This window comes from Topomyia yanbarensis, chromosome 2 (assembly GCF_030247195.1).
Source record: "Topomyia yanbarensis strain Yona2022 chromosome 2, ASM3024719v1, whole genome shotgun sequence".
Lineage (NCBI taxonomy): Eukaryota > Metazoa > Arthropoda > Insecta > Diptera > Culicidae > Topomyia > Topomyia yanbarensis.
In genome coordinates, this window is record NC_080671.1 from 437,677,514 (window position 1) to 437,691,665 (window position 14,152).

Consider the following 14,152-nt stretch of genomic DNA (forward strand, 5'->3'; position numbering starts at 1 on the left):
GTAAGATCGTACAAGATTACCTTAGTTTGGGTTCCCTCGCATTGCTGCATTCCAGGTAATGAAGAAGCGGACTCTTTAGCTAAGGCGGGCGCTTTACAAGGTGACATATATGAAAGACCAATTAGCTTCAGCGAATTTTTCAGTATTACTCATCAGAGAACCCTCGAAAGTTGGCAAACTTCATGGAGCAATGGTGAACTGGGAAGGTGGCTACATTCGATAATCCCTAAGGTATCGACGAAACCTTGGTTCAGGGGGATGGATGTGGGTCGGGATTTCATTCGCGTGATGTCTCGGCTCATGTCCAATCACTACACGCTGGACGCACATCTCCGGCGTATTGGGCTCGTGGATAGCGGTATCTGCGCTTGTGGCAACGGTTATCACGAAATCGAACATGTTGTCTGGGCATGCGCCGAGTACTGTTCTGCCAGATCTCAACTATTCGATTCCCTTCGGGCCCGAGGAAGATCACCCAATGTCCCGGTTCAAGATGTACTAGCAAGCCGCGATATTCTCTACATGTCCCTTATATACACGTTCCTCAAAACCATCAATAAACAAATTTAAATGCCCCTATCTTTTCTCTTATCATTCCCAGAAGTGCCCTCTTCCGCCTACCGTACCCCAACGATGGTTTGATACGACTCCAAGACGAGACAAAACATCTGTCGAATGAACCAACAACACGAGATCTACAGTACAACATCACACGCGCAGCGCGGTGTGTTCCCGATCCGTATCTGAGCCGTACTACGAAATCGTCTGGAGGAACCCCTGCCGGCTCGAGGAAAACCGCCCGGCGTCCCAATACTTGATACATCCGTTCGAATCTGTAATCCTGGCCGTTGATTCCTGATGCCGGAAACTGAAGTTTATATTCCCCCCCCCCCGTTCAGTCTTGTCCACCCTCTCTCCCATGTCTCTGATACACAGATGTATGTCTTCACCCCCTTCTCCCCTTGAATATCTTCCCAAAACATATGTGCCCCCCTATCTTCTAGTTTTAGTTGATCAATCCGTTCGAATCTGTAATCCTGGCCGTTAATTCCTGATGCCGGAAACTGAAAGTTTACATCCCCCCCCCCCCCCCCCCCCCTTCAGCCTTGTCCACCCTCCCTCCCATGTCTCTGATACACAGATGTATGACTCCACCCCCTTCTCCCCTTGAATATCTTCCCACAACTTATGTGCCCCCCTATCTTCTAGTTTTAGTTGATCAATAGTTAATCTCGTTAATAAAAGCACAACAGTACCACTACTTTAAAATAGCCCTAATTAATTCCCCCTAATCTTGAACCACTCTCTCTCTAGTTATTTCTAGTTAATAAGCTTGTAAAATGTTCCGCTTAGTTAATAATTAATTTCTCCTACAATCTCCCTTCTAAAAATCATAAAGTGAATTACTATAAAAAGAACACACAAAATGACCCGTCCCCCAAATTTTACGAATATTATATTATACCCTCTTTTATATGTATAAGTTAGCTGTAAATTTTTTTTTTAAGTTTCATCATATAAAACAAAATAATATTGAAATGTGTAACCCCCTAGTTTTAAGAAATTCAAAATGTAAAACAATGAAAAAATGGCACCTTTGAGCTAACGCATACGTGCCTTATCAAATAAACAAATTGAAAAAAAAATCTGCATTGTCAATAACGACTGCATAATCAAACGGAAGCCTACTTCGATCAAACCACATTCGTTCGAAAATGTGATCATCGCTCACGTTATGTGAGGCGACTGTTGGGTGGCAGTTGCATACAGTGCTACCCAGCGGTGAGAATGCAAACTAGTCGATTTTCTCCATAAAAATTAAAGAAAAATACAAATGTCAAGTACGTTGGTCCGGTAGCTAGACTTGTATGATTTGGATTTGGGTCAAATTTGGAGCACCCCTGGTGGGATTAGGAATTGAATGGTCTTACGAACCCTACGTAGAACCCACAACATACTAAGAACCGTCTGTAAAATTAAGGTTGCTCAGGCGTAGAAAATTGGCCGTCATCGGAATCGCATATTCAGTCAACAGAACCGTTTTGCTATTATTTCATACTTTATTTCAAATATGTACGTTCTCTGATCAGAGGTGGCTTTGCTTGTGTTTGCTGTGACTATTTGTCCGGCTGGAGATATTATTTTACACAGAAAAAATATCCTTCTCTGAAATGTTATTGTTACGGGCCCATTATCGCCATCGAAACTAGAACATTCTTGTTACTGTGTTGATATCAGTTATGCATCTACTATTTCATCATACTGTTCTGCTTTGCTTAGCTCGTTATATTGCCGATGTGTTTTAGATCAGTTAGTTTCGATATTCTCAATCAAAAAAGTACCTTTTTAAACACATAGTGAAATTGAATTTGTCGGCATTATTATTTTATTGTATGTATTTTCTGTTATTTCTAACAATAAAATGTGTATTTCCATTTTCTTTTTCAAATACTCGCTAATGTGTAGGTAGAGTGATTCATATTTCTCTTTCAGTGCCACCTAAAAACTATGTACTCTTATGGATTCACTGACTTTATGGTTTTATGCGTTATCGTTAATGTTGTTTCTTCTTTTTTCTATATTCACCAGAGTGTAGTCATCGCTATCAAGCAGTTAAAGATAATATTTACAAAAAACTCGCAGACTTCCACCGTTCACTCTTCCTCGCTACATTCTTTACCACGCGCTTGCTTCTAAGTGTTCGAAAAAATATAGTCTCCTGCCTAAAAAACTAAAAGCACTTAAATAAAACAATAATCTGATCATAAACAAGATCCTTCTTTTTTCCCGTTCTGCCACGGCCAGAATAAATAGAATCTTTGCCGGAGAAAGTTGACTTCAATCAATTAACAACATAAATTGTTTCTGAAAAATAATAGTATGTATGGAGGCAAAATTTATACTTTTTTTTTGTTTCTCGAGTGGTGCTTTGCACTGTTTTGGAACCGCCATAGCGTATCTCCAAGGATACTTTGACCATGATCACTCGGTTTTCTGATTTTTTTTGTTCAAAACGAAAGCGGATCAACAGCTCCTAACCACCATCTGTTCCCGTGTCTCTGCTGTGTTCTGCTACTTGTAGAAGTTCATAATGCCACTCCAGCGACGGTAGTAATCGTTATAGTAGTAGTCATAATCTGGTGGGGGTGGCGGATGTGTTGTATTGTTGGCCATGAAACTAGCCGGAGGCTGTCCCGTAGTCGGTCCAGAGGGCTGACCATTGTTGCAGTTGCTCTGCTGCTGATAGTGATTTTGCTGCTGGGATACGGCGTTTTGCTGCTGGTGATTCTGCAGCTGCTGAAGCGACGACTGCAGGCTGCGGAATGGAAGCGAACTAATAGCATTTGCTACGTGGTTCATCGTCGAGCAGAAGTTGGCGGCACCACTGGGGCCACCGGTTGTAGTAGTAGTAGCGTTGGAACTGGTGGTGGTATTGCTAGTGTTATCCTCGTCATTGTGGGTCTCGTTTCATTAGCTGGTGAGCAGTGCGATGTTTATTTCCTTTACCATCTTAACGCGGTGCAGCATTTTACTCAGCGAGTCCTTGCTGAGGGCCTGTGTCGAGTACCAGACGGGGGAATCGGGTACGCAGGATCGTTCCGGTTGCAGGTAGAATACGTCGTTGCGGGTTTTGACACTTTCCGGGCTGAAAGAGAAGAATAAATATGTTATATAATTCAAGTTTACAGATCTTTTATGTTAAAGACACAACTATAAACCGTTAGAATTAACCCATATTAATCCATTGATTCCCAACCTACACGCTCTACAGATTATAGTCCCAGGTGTATCCCCATACCACGTGTAGGAGATATCGACGGGTGAACAATCATAGTAGCCATGTTACTATAGCCACCAAAAATCAATCAATTTTGTCACGGTTCTGAACACAGGCGTTTTAGTTTTTTCTCCGATCTACGGCCATTACTACTTGCAATAGTTTACGGGCCTGCCGAGAATTCAATACTTTGTTAAAACACCGTTCCAGTTGCTGTCGTCAATGAGTACTAGGCCATTAGAAGTTTTTTCCCCAACGCAATTGGCCGAATCCACCATGAAGATGGATTAGTTCGGGATTGTGCGTGTTGGTAATGAGAATTACGAAACCCTGTGATCGATTCCTGGCGAACCCTGTGATCGATTCATGGCGAAATGGAGACGCCAAAGCACGAGGTACAATATCGTTATTCGTTGACGTTACACACCCAGACACAGATCGGGAACTGCCTAACAGCGAAGCAAATCTGTGAGATAACCAGTGGCCACCACCAAAAGATGTCTTTAACATAGAAAATTTGCCATTTCAAAACGGATTTGCAACCTAACCTACAACGATGGCGAGGACATAAAGCAAAACCTACACCAGATGGGAGAACTGTACCAGCGACTCTCAAATTTCGGTCTTGAGTTAGGGGCTACCCTGTCCTGACAATGGTTTTAGTTCCGCGAAGCCTCCCTCCGTCATTTGAAGAGTCAGACCCCAGAAGACGAGCTCACAATGGAAAGAATCAAGCAAAATTTCAGGACGAAACAAGAGATCCGGCTGTTGCGAAAGTATGCTGCGAGTTCAAGTCGGGGTGAAAGGTGTGTGCCACCATTTCCACAAATTAGGGCACTTTAAACGCCACTGCCTATCATTGAAGCAAAAGTATGCCGAAATGGAATTTGAGTTTCGACTTCGTCTCATCAGAATTCGACACTATCTTAGTGACAGGACTAAGCTAGCGCCGGATTGACGCTACCTCCAAAAAAATGGAAACATACAATTTGTGTTCCTGAGCAAACCCCTAGTCAAGCGTGATGTCTCGCAAGAAAAGGAGCTCATTTTAAGCTGATGATACCAATGAAATCTTGCGGGACATCACGCTTGACTCGGGATTTGCTCAGGAACACAAATTGTGTGTCTCCATTTTTGGATCTATCGTAAATCCGGCACTAGATTAGTCCTGTCACTAAGTTAGTGTCCGATTCTGATGAGACGAAGTTGAACCGCAAATTCCATAACCAATTTAGTTGAACGTGTTGTGCTCTTCACGCGTGAAGGTTGTTTTAAACAATTTTTTCCTTGATGTAGAAAAAATAATTTGAACCTAAATTATTCTCCATTAAGGAGAAATATAGCATAGTGCGAAGGTGGTGGCAAAGCGTCGAGTGTCCGTTTGCGGTCAGCTCTTCACCAAGTTTCCTGATCTGAGATAAAATATTGGATAATAGATTCCGAGACCGCGTCACCGAGTCATATCAGCAGCGAGAGGCCTTTCTTCAAGGAAGTGGAAGCGATTTCGGGCATGTTCGTCACGCTAAGGCCATAGGGCCGTGTTGTCGATGTCACGGGATCTTTCGGAAACTTGTTTTGCAAAGATGATAAAGGTAAAAAGCATAAAACTATTTTATCCGATGTTCCAGAACTAGACACCTTCCTACACTCAGTGGGCCTCTCATAGAAAAAGCCGTTGTGGCAAAATTCACAGGATACGAATGAATTATAACGTATTACAACCGTATTGCGTCAGTAGCGGTAAAATTCGGGTCTTTGTCATCTCAATTTACCGCGACAGAACCTTGTTACGTTGAAAGTGGGTAAACAGTAATCATAAATGCAATAATGAGGTGTTAGATGGGAGCGTGTAGCACGCAGTCAAAAAGACAGGAGCATGTGAACGCACCCCATCCGTGGTGGGTTGCCAGTCGCGGGATGACAGCAGCACTGGAGCTGTAAAAACCAAAACCGCATGTTTCACAAGTTTTCTGAGCCGGTGGAGTGTGGAGGACCCACTGAGATTCAGTGGTGTGGAGAATAAGGGGATATATTCGCGTGACCGACTGGAAGCTTGTCAGCAGAAATCAACCGCGGAATCACCGCCATTCACTTCGCAAGAAGATGTTGCCACAGTGACCAAGGACAACATCCATAAATGACGTAGCATTATATGGGGGAGGGGGAGTTTTGTATTTTGTGATGATGTGTGACGACGGGGGGGTAGGGGGTCATGCCATGCTACGTAGCTTTTTTAAAGGGGAATAGATTAGAATTTTTTAAAAAAATTACGGTGCGGGAGGGGGGCAGACTTATCGTTAAGCTACGTAATTACCAGGGGGGTATTTAGAGGTTTGTGACGAAATGCTACGATGGGGGAGGGGGGTGTTAAAAATCACTCAAAAAATGCTACGTCATTTATGGATCATCCCATAGAGAATATTAAATACAGCAATACTGATAAAGCTACCGCAAAGAAGAAAGCATTACCAGCGGAGCAAGTGTACAGAGTGCTTGGAACTTCCACCAGCAACAGCGGCAAGATCGTTCGGGAAGTTACGGCTGCCACCGGTAATATTGTACATGGCCAGTATCGGCGACGGCATCCTTTTTTAATTCTGCACAGAAGAAGGAACCGTCATTCTGTAACGCCAATACCGGTGGCAGTGCTGATAGGCTGCCTCACCGTACGCAAGGATATGAATAAAGGGTTCTCGATTTTCTCGAAAGAGGAGCGAGGAAGTGACGACGATTGAGCGTAAGTCTGCACAAATTTCTCTCTTTTCCTCATGCACTTTGCGTGTTTTTCGTTTGTGAGTCAGCTGGCCTTTTTCTCTCAAGATAACAACTAAACGTACCCAAAAGCACATGTTAAGCCCAGTTGGGAATAATTTATAGTTAAAATACAGTTTGAGTTTTGTTAATTTTAGTAATATTAGACTCTGAAGATCTTCATTATGGCGATTAATCCTTTGCATTTAAGCGAGGAAAGATTAAATTGTGCATTGGCGCAAGTTAAAGGATCCGACACAGTCCATCCGGTGAGACAAATGTTCTTGATTGCAGCAAACCATGGAGAAAGACATGAGAACGGGTTGCTTTTATACCGACTTCTCTCAGGTGATGCAAGACTCCCGAAACATAGAAGCTTGTCAATCCGAATAAAAGGCACTTTTAGAAGAAGTGTACGTCACGTTAAATCCGTCAATAGTTAGTCCAGTAAGGGAACGCAGTGAAAACACAATAGTACACAATGACATGGTGGACCAAAGGAGCAACAGTTCCGACCAGAGATGCCAGATTCGCAGACTTAATTTTAGCTGCAGATTTTTTCGATGACGCAGATATTTGCAGACTTTTTAGTTTCATTGCAGATATTTGCAGATTTTTTATTTTCATTGCAGATTTTCACAGATTTTTAAATATAAAGGCTTTTGGTTATACTAGATTTCCTGACATTTTTTGTTCTTCCCAGTCTTATAAAATTATTATTGCAGACATTTGAAAAAAGTATCTGGCATCTCTGGTTCCGACCATCGTTCAGAAGTCAGCGTTCCCAACGTTTTTTTTCCGGAGAGCGCCAGGACAGAACCCAAATCTACCGGAACAGTTTCCAGAAACTCATCATCCCACGGGACACGATTCGAAAGAGAAAGCTGGACCGAGGACTATCAATTGCTTCCTCTCCAAAAGGCAAAGGACGGAGTCGTGGAGTTCGGACAAGATGGAACCTTGCATTACCTAGGTATCATCAAAACGAGGACGATTCAATCGAGTGGGAACCCAACCCCTAGGTGGTAATCTCGCACGGACTGTCACCTCCAGCGTATCGTTTATTTATTTATAGTTAATATCAACAGACACAGTGTGGTCCTAATGATTATTTCTTAATATATTTAGAAAATTAGATTGCAATCCGCAACGTGGAATGTGAAGATCAAACTCAGATGATACTCTGTTGAAAATCCGCTGCAAACCAATGATGGCACCGTTAACTCCATAGTTAGTCCGGCGAACAGGTAATCGGAGGAATATATTATTGCGAAGAGAACGAGTACGAACGTTCATATTTATCGCACTAAGAAGTTCGGGACAGTCGATTCGATCGTGCATAATATCCGAAATCGTCAGCACGGAATAGGTCCCGCCGCACTAGTGTCTAGTCCAATAAGCAAACCACGACTATCGTAACTTGGCAGCTGGTGAGGGTTGTGCCAAGGCAAACGACGAAGGGCAAACCTAACAAATCTGCGCTGTACTGTCTCAATTCGATGGACACCGTTGAGATAATGAGGATTCCACACAACTGAACAATATTCCAGTGCTGAACGAACGAGTGAGAGTAAAGAGACTTCAAGCAATAGATATCGGAAAAGTGCTTAGATATTCTCATAATGAACCCCAAGCAGCGTGATGCCTTTGCGACAATATAGCTGATATGCTGCTTAAACGTCAGTTGTTCATCGAGAAAAACTCCAAGATCTTTGACACAATTCGCTCTGTCAATCGTGGATTTTGCTAGACAGTATTCAAAACGAATTGGCGTTTTTTCCTGGAGAACGTAATGACCGTGCATTTCTTGGGATTTAGGGTCATTCGGTTGATTTCGCACCATTCCGCAAAGGTTATCAGTTGGCGTTGAAGGAAAGCTACATCATCTGTATTCTGGATTCTGTGGTATAACTTGAGGTCGTCAGCGAAAGACAACCGAGGGGTCCTTCTAAACAAAAGTTGACGTCGTTGAAATACAGAAGAAAAATCAATGGACCGAGATGGCTGCCTTGCAGAATGCCAGATGAAGCGAAGAACTCTTCGGATACCCAATCACCTATCTTGACTGCCAGACGACGATTACTGAGATCAAGCATGGGAAAAATCACATCGTGAATCGATCGTTCGCGCTTCGCAAGCAAGCTTTCTTCAGTTGTGATGCATTCTGTTAGCTTCGAAAATGATACCTAGCAACCTGTCGTTACGGACACATGCGATTCAAAGCTATAACAACCAACGAAGAAGCACATCAGTTGTGTTTTAATTCTTTCCTTCCCCACCGCGGATGGCTTCGTTCGCGAAGCTCTTCTCGAGCGGTTCGCGGTTTGCATAGGATTTTCATAATACAGTTTTATTTCATTTTCATATTCGCACAATATAATTAATGCTTGGAAAACCATATACCATTTTAAAACTAGCTGATAATCAATGGTTTTAAAAATTTGCAACAATGCACTGCTAACAAATAGGCCGCAAGGAATTTCAGTAGATCAAATTGCTAGTATTGTATCACAAAACTACCCATAACGCGGTCTGAGAGCGAAAAATCCAGTGCAAAAATAGGTACTATGTTTTAATCATGCATGAAGAAACCTTTGTGAGCTTCGCGAAGCTACGTGACAAACATTCACGAGCGAAGAATTGACGCTGCTCTTAAATTTTTTAAGCTTCACTTTTGATTCGCAGTTTGCCCATCTAGTGACCTGCTCTGAAGTTATTAGACTTCTCACTTCGTGCGTTGATTATGGTTAATTAGTGAGCACAAAATTTTGACTACTTTGTGATCCACAGTTAGCAACAGTCGCGCGAGTGAACGAATTTTCCCATGCCTGACTGAGATACGATTGCATCCAGCGGAGAATATTAGTACCAAAGCCAAGTCTATCCAACTTTGCCATTGCAATAGCGTGATTAATCTTGTCAAATGCAGCTGAAAGGTCCGTGTAAATAACGTCAGTTTGAAGGCCGGCAGACATGGCATCTGTCACATATGTTGTGAACGACAGAAGATTTGTAGATGTTGAACGTTTCGGCATAAATCCATGCTGAGTCTCGGAGATATACTGTTTGCAGTGGCTGAAGATGTGTTCCAGCAGTCATTTGAAACAGCTTAGGAACTGCGCTAAGTGTTGTAACACCGCGATAGTTGTCGACTTCCTTTTTATCGCCTTTTTTGTGAACTGGAAACATGAAGGAGGATTTCCAGAGTTCGGGAAATACTCCGGGTGTTAGCGACAGTCGAAACAGATGACAGAGGTTCGATTAGACCGGCAGAGCATTTTTAAAGAATAATAGTTGGTATACCATCTGGGCCTGCCGAGGTTAAGGTCTTCATTTTGCCAATCGCAAGTTGTACCATATTATTGTCGATATTGATAGAGCTTAAAGATTGGTATGATTGAGGTACATTGAGTGCCGCGCATGAAACCTGGGTCGGTGCCAGTTTCTCGTTGGAGAAAACACTCGCGAACTTTTCAGAGAATAGTTGGCAAATTTCCTGTGAACTAGAGCTCGTATGCCCTCCATAGCTCATCGTTGAAGGCAACCCGGATTCCTTTCTTTGCTCGTTTACATGCTTCCAGAATGTTTTTGGTTCGGACTTCAACTTACGTTGCACGTTTCGCAAGTAATCGGCATGGCAACGCTTCGATGTCTTTGTATAGACTTGGTTAACATGCACATAGTGTTGTCGCAGCACGTAGTCCCCAATGCGGGGTGCTTAGATTGAAGGGCGCTTCTTTTGGATACATAGCGATCGATAACATATCTCATAACATTGGAGAAGGTCTAAACTGCAACGTTGACATCATCAAGAATTCGTTCCAGTGGATATTCGACAGGAAGTCAATAATGCTATTATAGTCGGCTCTTCTAAAGTTATAGCTGACGGTGTCAGAAACATTGCAGTCATGCTTCACACGAAATGCTTCAAGCACTATATGCAGTGGAGGGTGGTGTCTAACACTCTAACACCAGGGGGAACGGTGCTGCGGCAATTTTTTCGCGCGTAGTCAGATTTGCTCGAGAAGCAGAGATCGAGGATTCTGTTGTTCTCATTCACCACATTATTCGTTTGGCGCAACAGATATAGACTGTAGCAGTCAAGCAAACTGGTGGTGCCAGCATGAAAAGATTACAGTTCGGGATCTGCGAACATAAATCCGTCTGAAGCAGAGTGCCATTTTAATCCGGAGAAGTTGAAATCGTCAACAATCAGGATCTCGTCGATCGGGCTTGCTTGAGCGGAGATCCGTTCCAATGACTCGTTCCACAGACTCTCCAAGGGACGGAGGAGGAAGCAATAATTCCACAGAGTACAACCGACAGCGGGATGAGCTGCTTAATCATCTGCTGAGACGTGAACGAAACCAACTCAATGGACCGAGAAATCCAAAAGCAATCCACAACTGGCCGTTCAAATACGTTGTTGTACCGCGTGGAATGTTTCGCTCGTTCTGAGGGGCTGGAGGAGGAAATTTTGCTTGGATCCATCAAGCACCTGTTATTGGACGACGCACTGGATTTGTATAGACGACGAGCTTTTGCACAGGGATCACTGCTGTCGTGGAGGCATTTCAAGGAGAAGAGCTGACGGTAACTCGTGCCCGGTAGCTACACGCAGAATTTTACGCATCGAAGCGAGTTTCCGGTTCCAAGGAACAAACGAATCGTTCGCAAATGGGCCCTATTCTCACAGTCACGTCACCTAGTGACTAGAAGGAATTTTTCTTCTAGTCACTAAGTGACGTGACTGTGAGAATAGGGCCCTTTATCGTGACATTCAGGCACTTTTCCGTTTTGTTAGTCCACCGATGACAGAGGATGAAAAATTCTTTATCGTGAAGAATATTAATGCGGAATACGCGGCAATAGTAGCGGCTGACAGACCACGAACATTACTGGAATTGGTGGAAGTTTGCAACGGGTTTGTCGAAACAAGGTTATTACTGAACCGGCAGCGACGTGAACCGATCTCGCACAAAACTCTACTGAATTCAAACTTTGCGACAGCCGTCATCTCGCAAAGAACATACTCTGGCCCGTAACTCCACAGAGGTTCGGTAGAGTACACGTGATAGGAATACATGAAGCACAAGAAGTCCAATCAGACAGCGATTCAATAGATTCAGCACGTGCCGAGCAGGAAGATCCAGGAATGGGTACAACAGCTGGAAAATCTTTGTCAACTGGTGAATGCGCTGAATAGGCGGTTTGAAAGGAGAGAGCAACGTCGATCCGCAAATTCGTAAGGATTCTAGTACCAGTCGACACAAGAGCGACACGGAGCATCGAACACAGTAAGCGACATACCGCAACCGCTGTCGCAGCAGCAACCCTTGCAGACTCCTATTCACCTTCAAGAACCACACAGTGAATCAAGGTGTACAACGTTATCATGCTGGAACTGTGATGAAGATGAACATCGATTTATGGACTGCCCGAAGCCCCAAGCAGTGTTGTTTTGTTACCGTTGCGGTTGGAAAGGAAACACACAGGCGAGGAGTTAGTAACAGAGGAACCAGTGAATCATAAACATGGATGGAGACAATAGACCTCACGCAAACATGTCGGTACTCGAAAGACAGCTGAAGGGTTTTCTAGACGGCGGCGTACTGTTCGTTAATCGGAGGAGGTACGGTAAGGATCGTCGAAGAGCTAAACATGAAAAAAGTGCTTTCTGCGTGGCTGGGATTTCTGGGACAAGTTTCGCGTGAGAACCGTATGCAAAAGGCTGGACTTAGCGCTGGATGAAGAGATAGGCTGCTCTGAACCGTTGAGAGAGCTTACTTCGTCGACCCATTCACAAGATCAAAGAAGGGAAACACGGTAATCTTTGTAGCAGTAGACTGGATAACCAAGTACGTCATTGCGCAACCAATGCGCGGGGCAGATACAGAGGCCTTGAATAACTTCCTGGAAAAGGAAGTATTCCTTCGATTCTCACGGCCAAGGATCATTCACACAGACAACGACAAGCAGTTTACGTCGTTGGCATTCCGGTCATTTCTCGCGAGGCACAACACCGAGCATATGACCACAGCGTGCTACTGCCCGATGGTGAACAACGCAAAGCGAATAAACAGGGTGTTGATAACTTGCATCAGAGCGCTTTTGGATAAAGATCATCGAACTTGGGACGGAAATCTAGCATCGATCAATATTATGCAACATCATGCAGTGGGGTGAATTTGGACCATGATCATGGGGGTATTATGGGCTTTTCGTTTACTCGGTTAGACTTAGATTTCAGTTGACGATCGACGTCTCGTTGGTGTCTGAAAAAGGCGCGTCCACTTTGCAGTTTATATTCGTGGTTGAGTTGAAAGCAGTGGTTTCGTAGTGCAAGTGTCTTAGGTTTTGAGCATTTTTTAAAAGCGGTTCATTTGGTAGTTTTTAATCATCTAAGGACGGTTGATTATCTGGGGCGTGTTGATTGGTGTTTTGGTATACGACGGTCGACTAGGTAGTTAAGAAAAAATCGTGGACGATAGAACTTGTGACGTCTTCAAAGTTCACTTCTAGGTTACTAGCGAGTACAAGATGTAGTAGGGGGATGATTACACATATGCTGGGACTGTCGGAGTCGGAGCAATGCAGCAGTACGGAGCGTAATCCCGGACACCTACAAGTCAAAGATCCAATGTCCATTCTTCGATGATATTGTTGATTTGACAGAGAGTTGCGGTGCTGTAGCCGTCCAGAATATAACTGGCACTGTTGATAAGCGTAGATTTTTCGATATCCAATCGAGGAAATCCGTTACTTGCCTGGCACCCTGTCAACCCAGAGTTGAGAAGTCGCCCAGTATAACAATTATATCACGAATTCTAGCAGGTGATAAATACACGACACACAGGAACAGATTGCGATCGGTAAGATTCACTGATAACCACACTTGCTCGGAGCTCACCCACCGGTCATCGTTGTTCACGGCGAGCGGCGATAAACACATCATCTACTGGTGTCTTACAGCTGTTGAGGGCGTTGCGGTAGCAGCGGTAGACATCGAATCCATCGAAACCAAACACCTAGCGAGACAAAGTACGGTTGTCGAGCCACGTTGCAGTCAAGGCGATGACGTGATAACAGCAACCTATGGTCGCGAGCAAAAAGTTGTCCGTTGATGAATTTAAACCACCAACATTCTGGTAGTAAATCTCGATGTTGTTGGAAGACGGAACATGTTCAGGAGAAAACGAAGTCATGTTACCGTTTTGAGCGCGTTGGAAGGTCCTTTCGTCAATCCCACAAACAGTATCGGAATGTCTGACGGTCGCTTGGTCGACTGTGGTGGGAGATTCGAGACATCCCGAATCAACTGCGTCGTGCCTCAGAGTACGCCGTTCGTTGTCGGCAAGAGAAATGATTACCATCTGGTCACAAGATGTCACAAGAGCAGAAGGCAAATCACTATAGGCGAAGAATGCATCAATATCTCAATCTGCGTTGAAGCGAATGGAATGGTGCGGGTGTGACATGACGCGCACCATTTTTCACGCATAACATTGCGAGCTCAGTACTGGTGAACTGAGTACCGTTATCGCTCACAAAGGGTCTGGCATACCGATGCGAACAAAAAAACTGTAGGATTCCTTTCGTGGCTGAAGCTGTAATCGATTAGGT

The 14,152-nt window shown here is 43.9% G+C and overlaps 1 protein-coding gene across 7 annotated transcripts in view; it reads right to left on the reverse strand.

The window, feature by feature from the left end:
- Positions 1–2,859: 2,859 nt before the first annotated feature.
- LOC131685565 (zinc finger MYM-type protein 4) overlaps positions 2,860–14,152 on the reverse strand; it is a 30,365-nt gene continuing 19,072 nt past the window's right edge. For all 7 annotated transcript variants that reach the window (XM_058969379.1, XM_058969380.1, XM_058969374.1 and 4 more), the window contains one exon: positions 2,860–3,646. In XM_058969379.1, the coding sequence (XP_058825362.1) occupies positions 3,472–3,646 (175 nt within the window). In that variant the 3' untranslated portion in view covers positions 2,860–3,471. The remainder of the gene's footprint in view (positions 3,647–14,152) is intronic.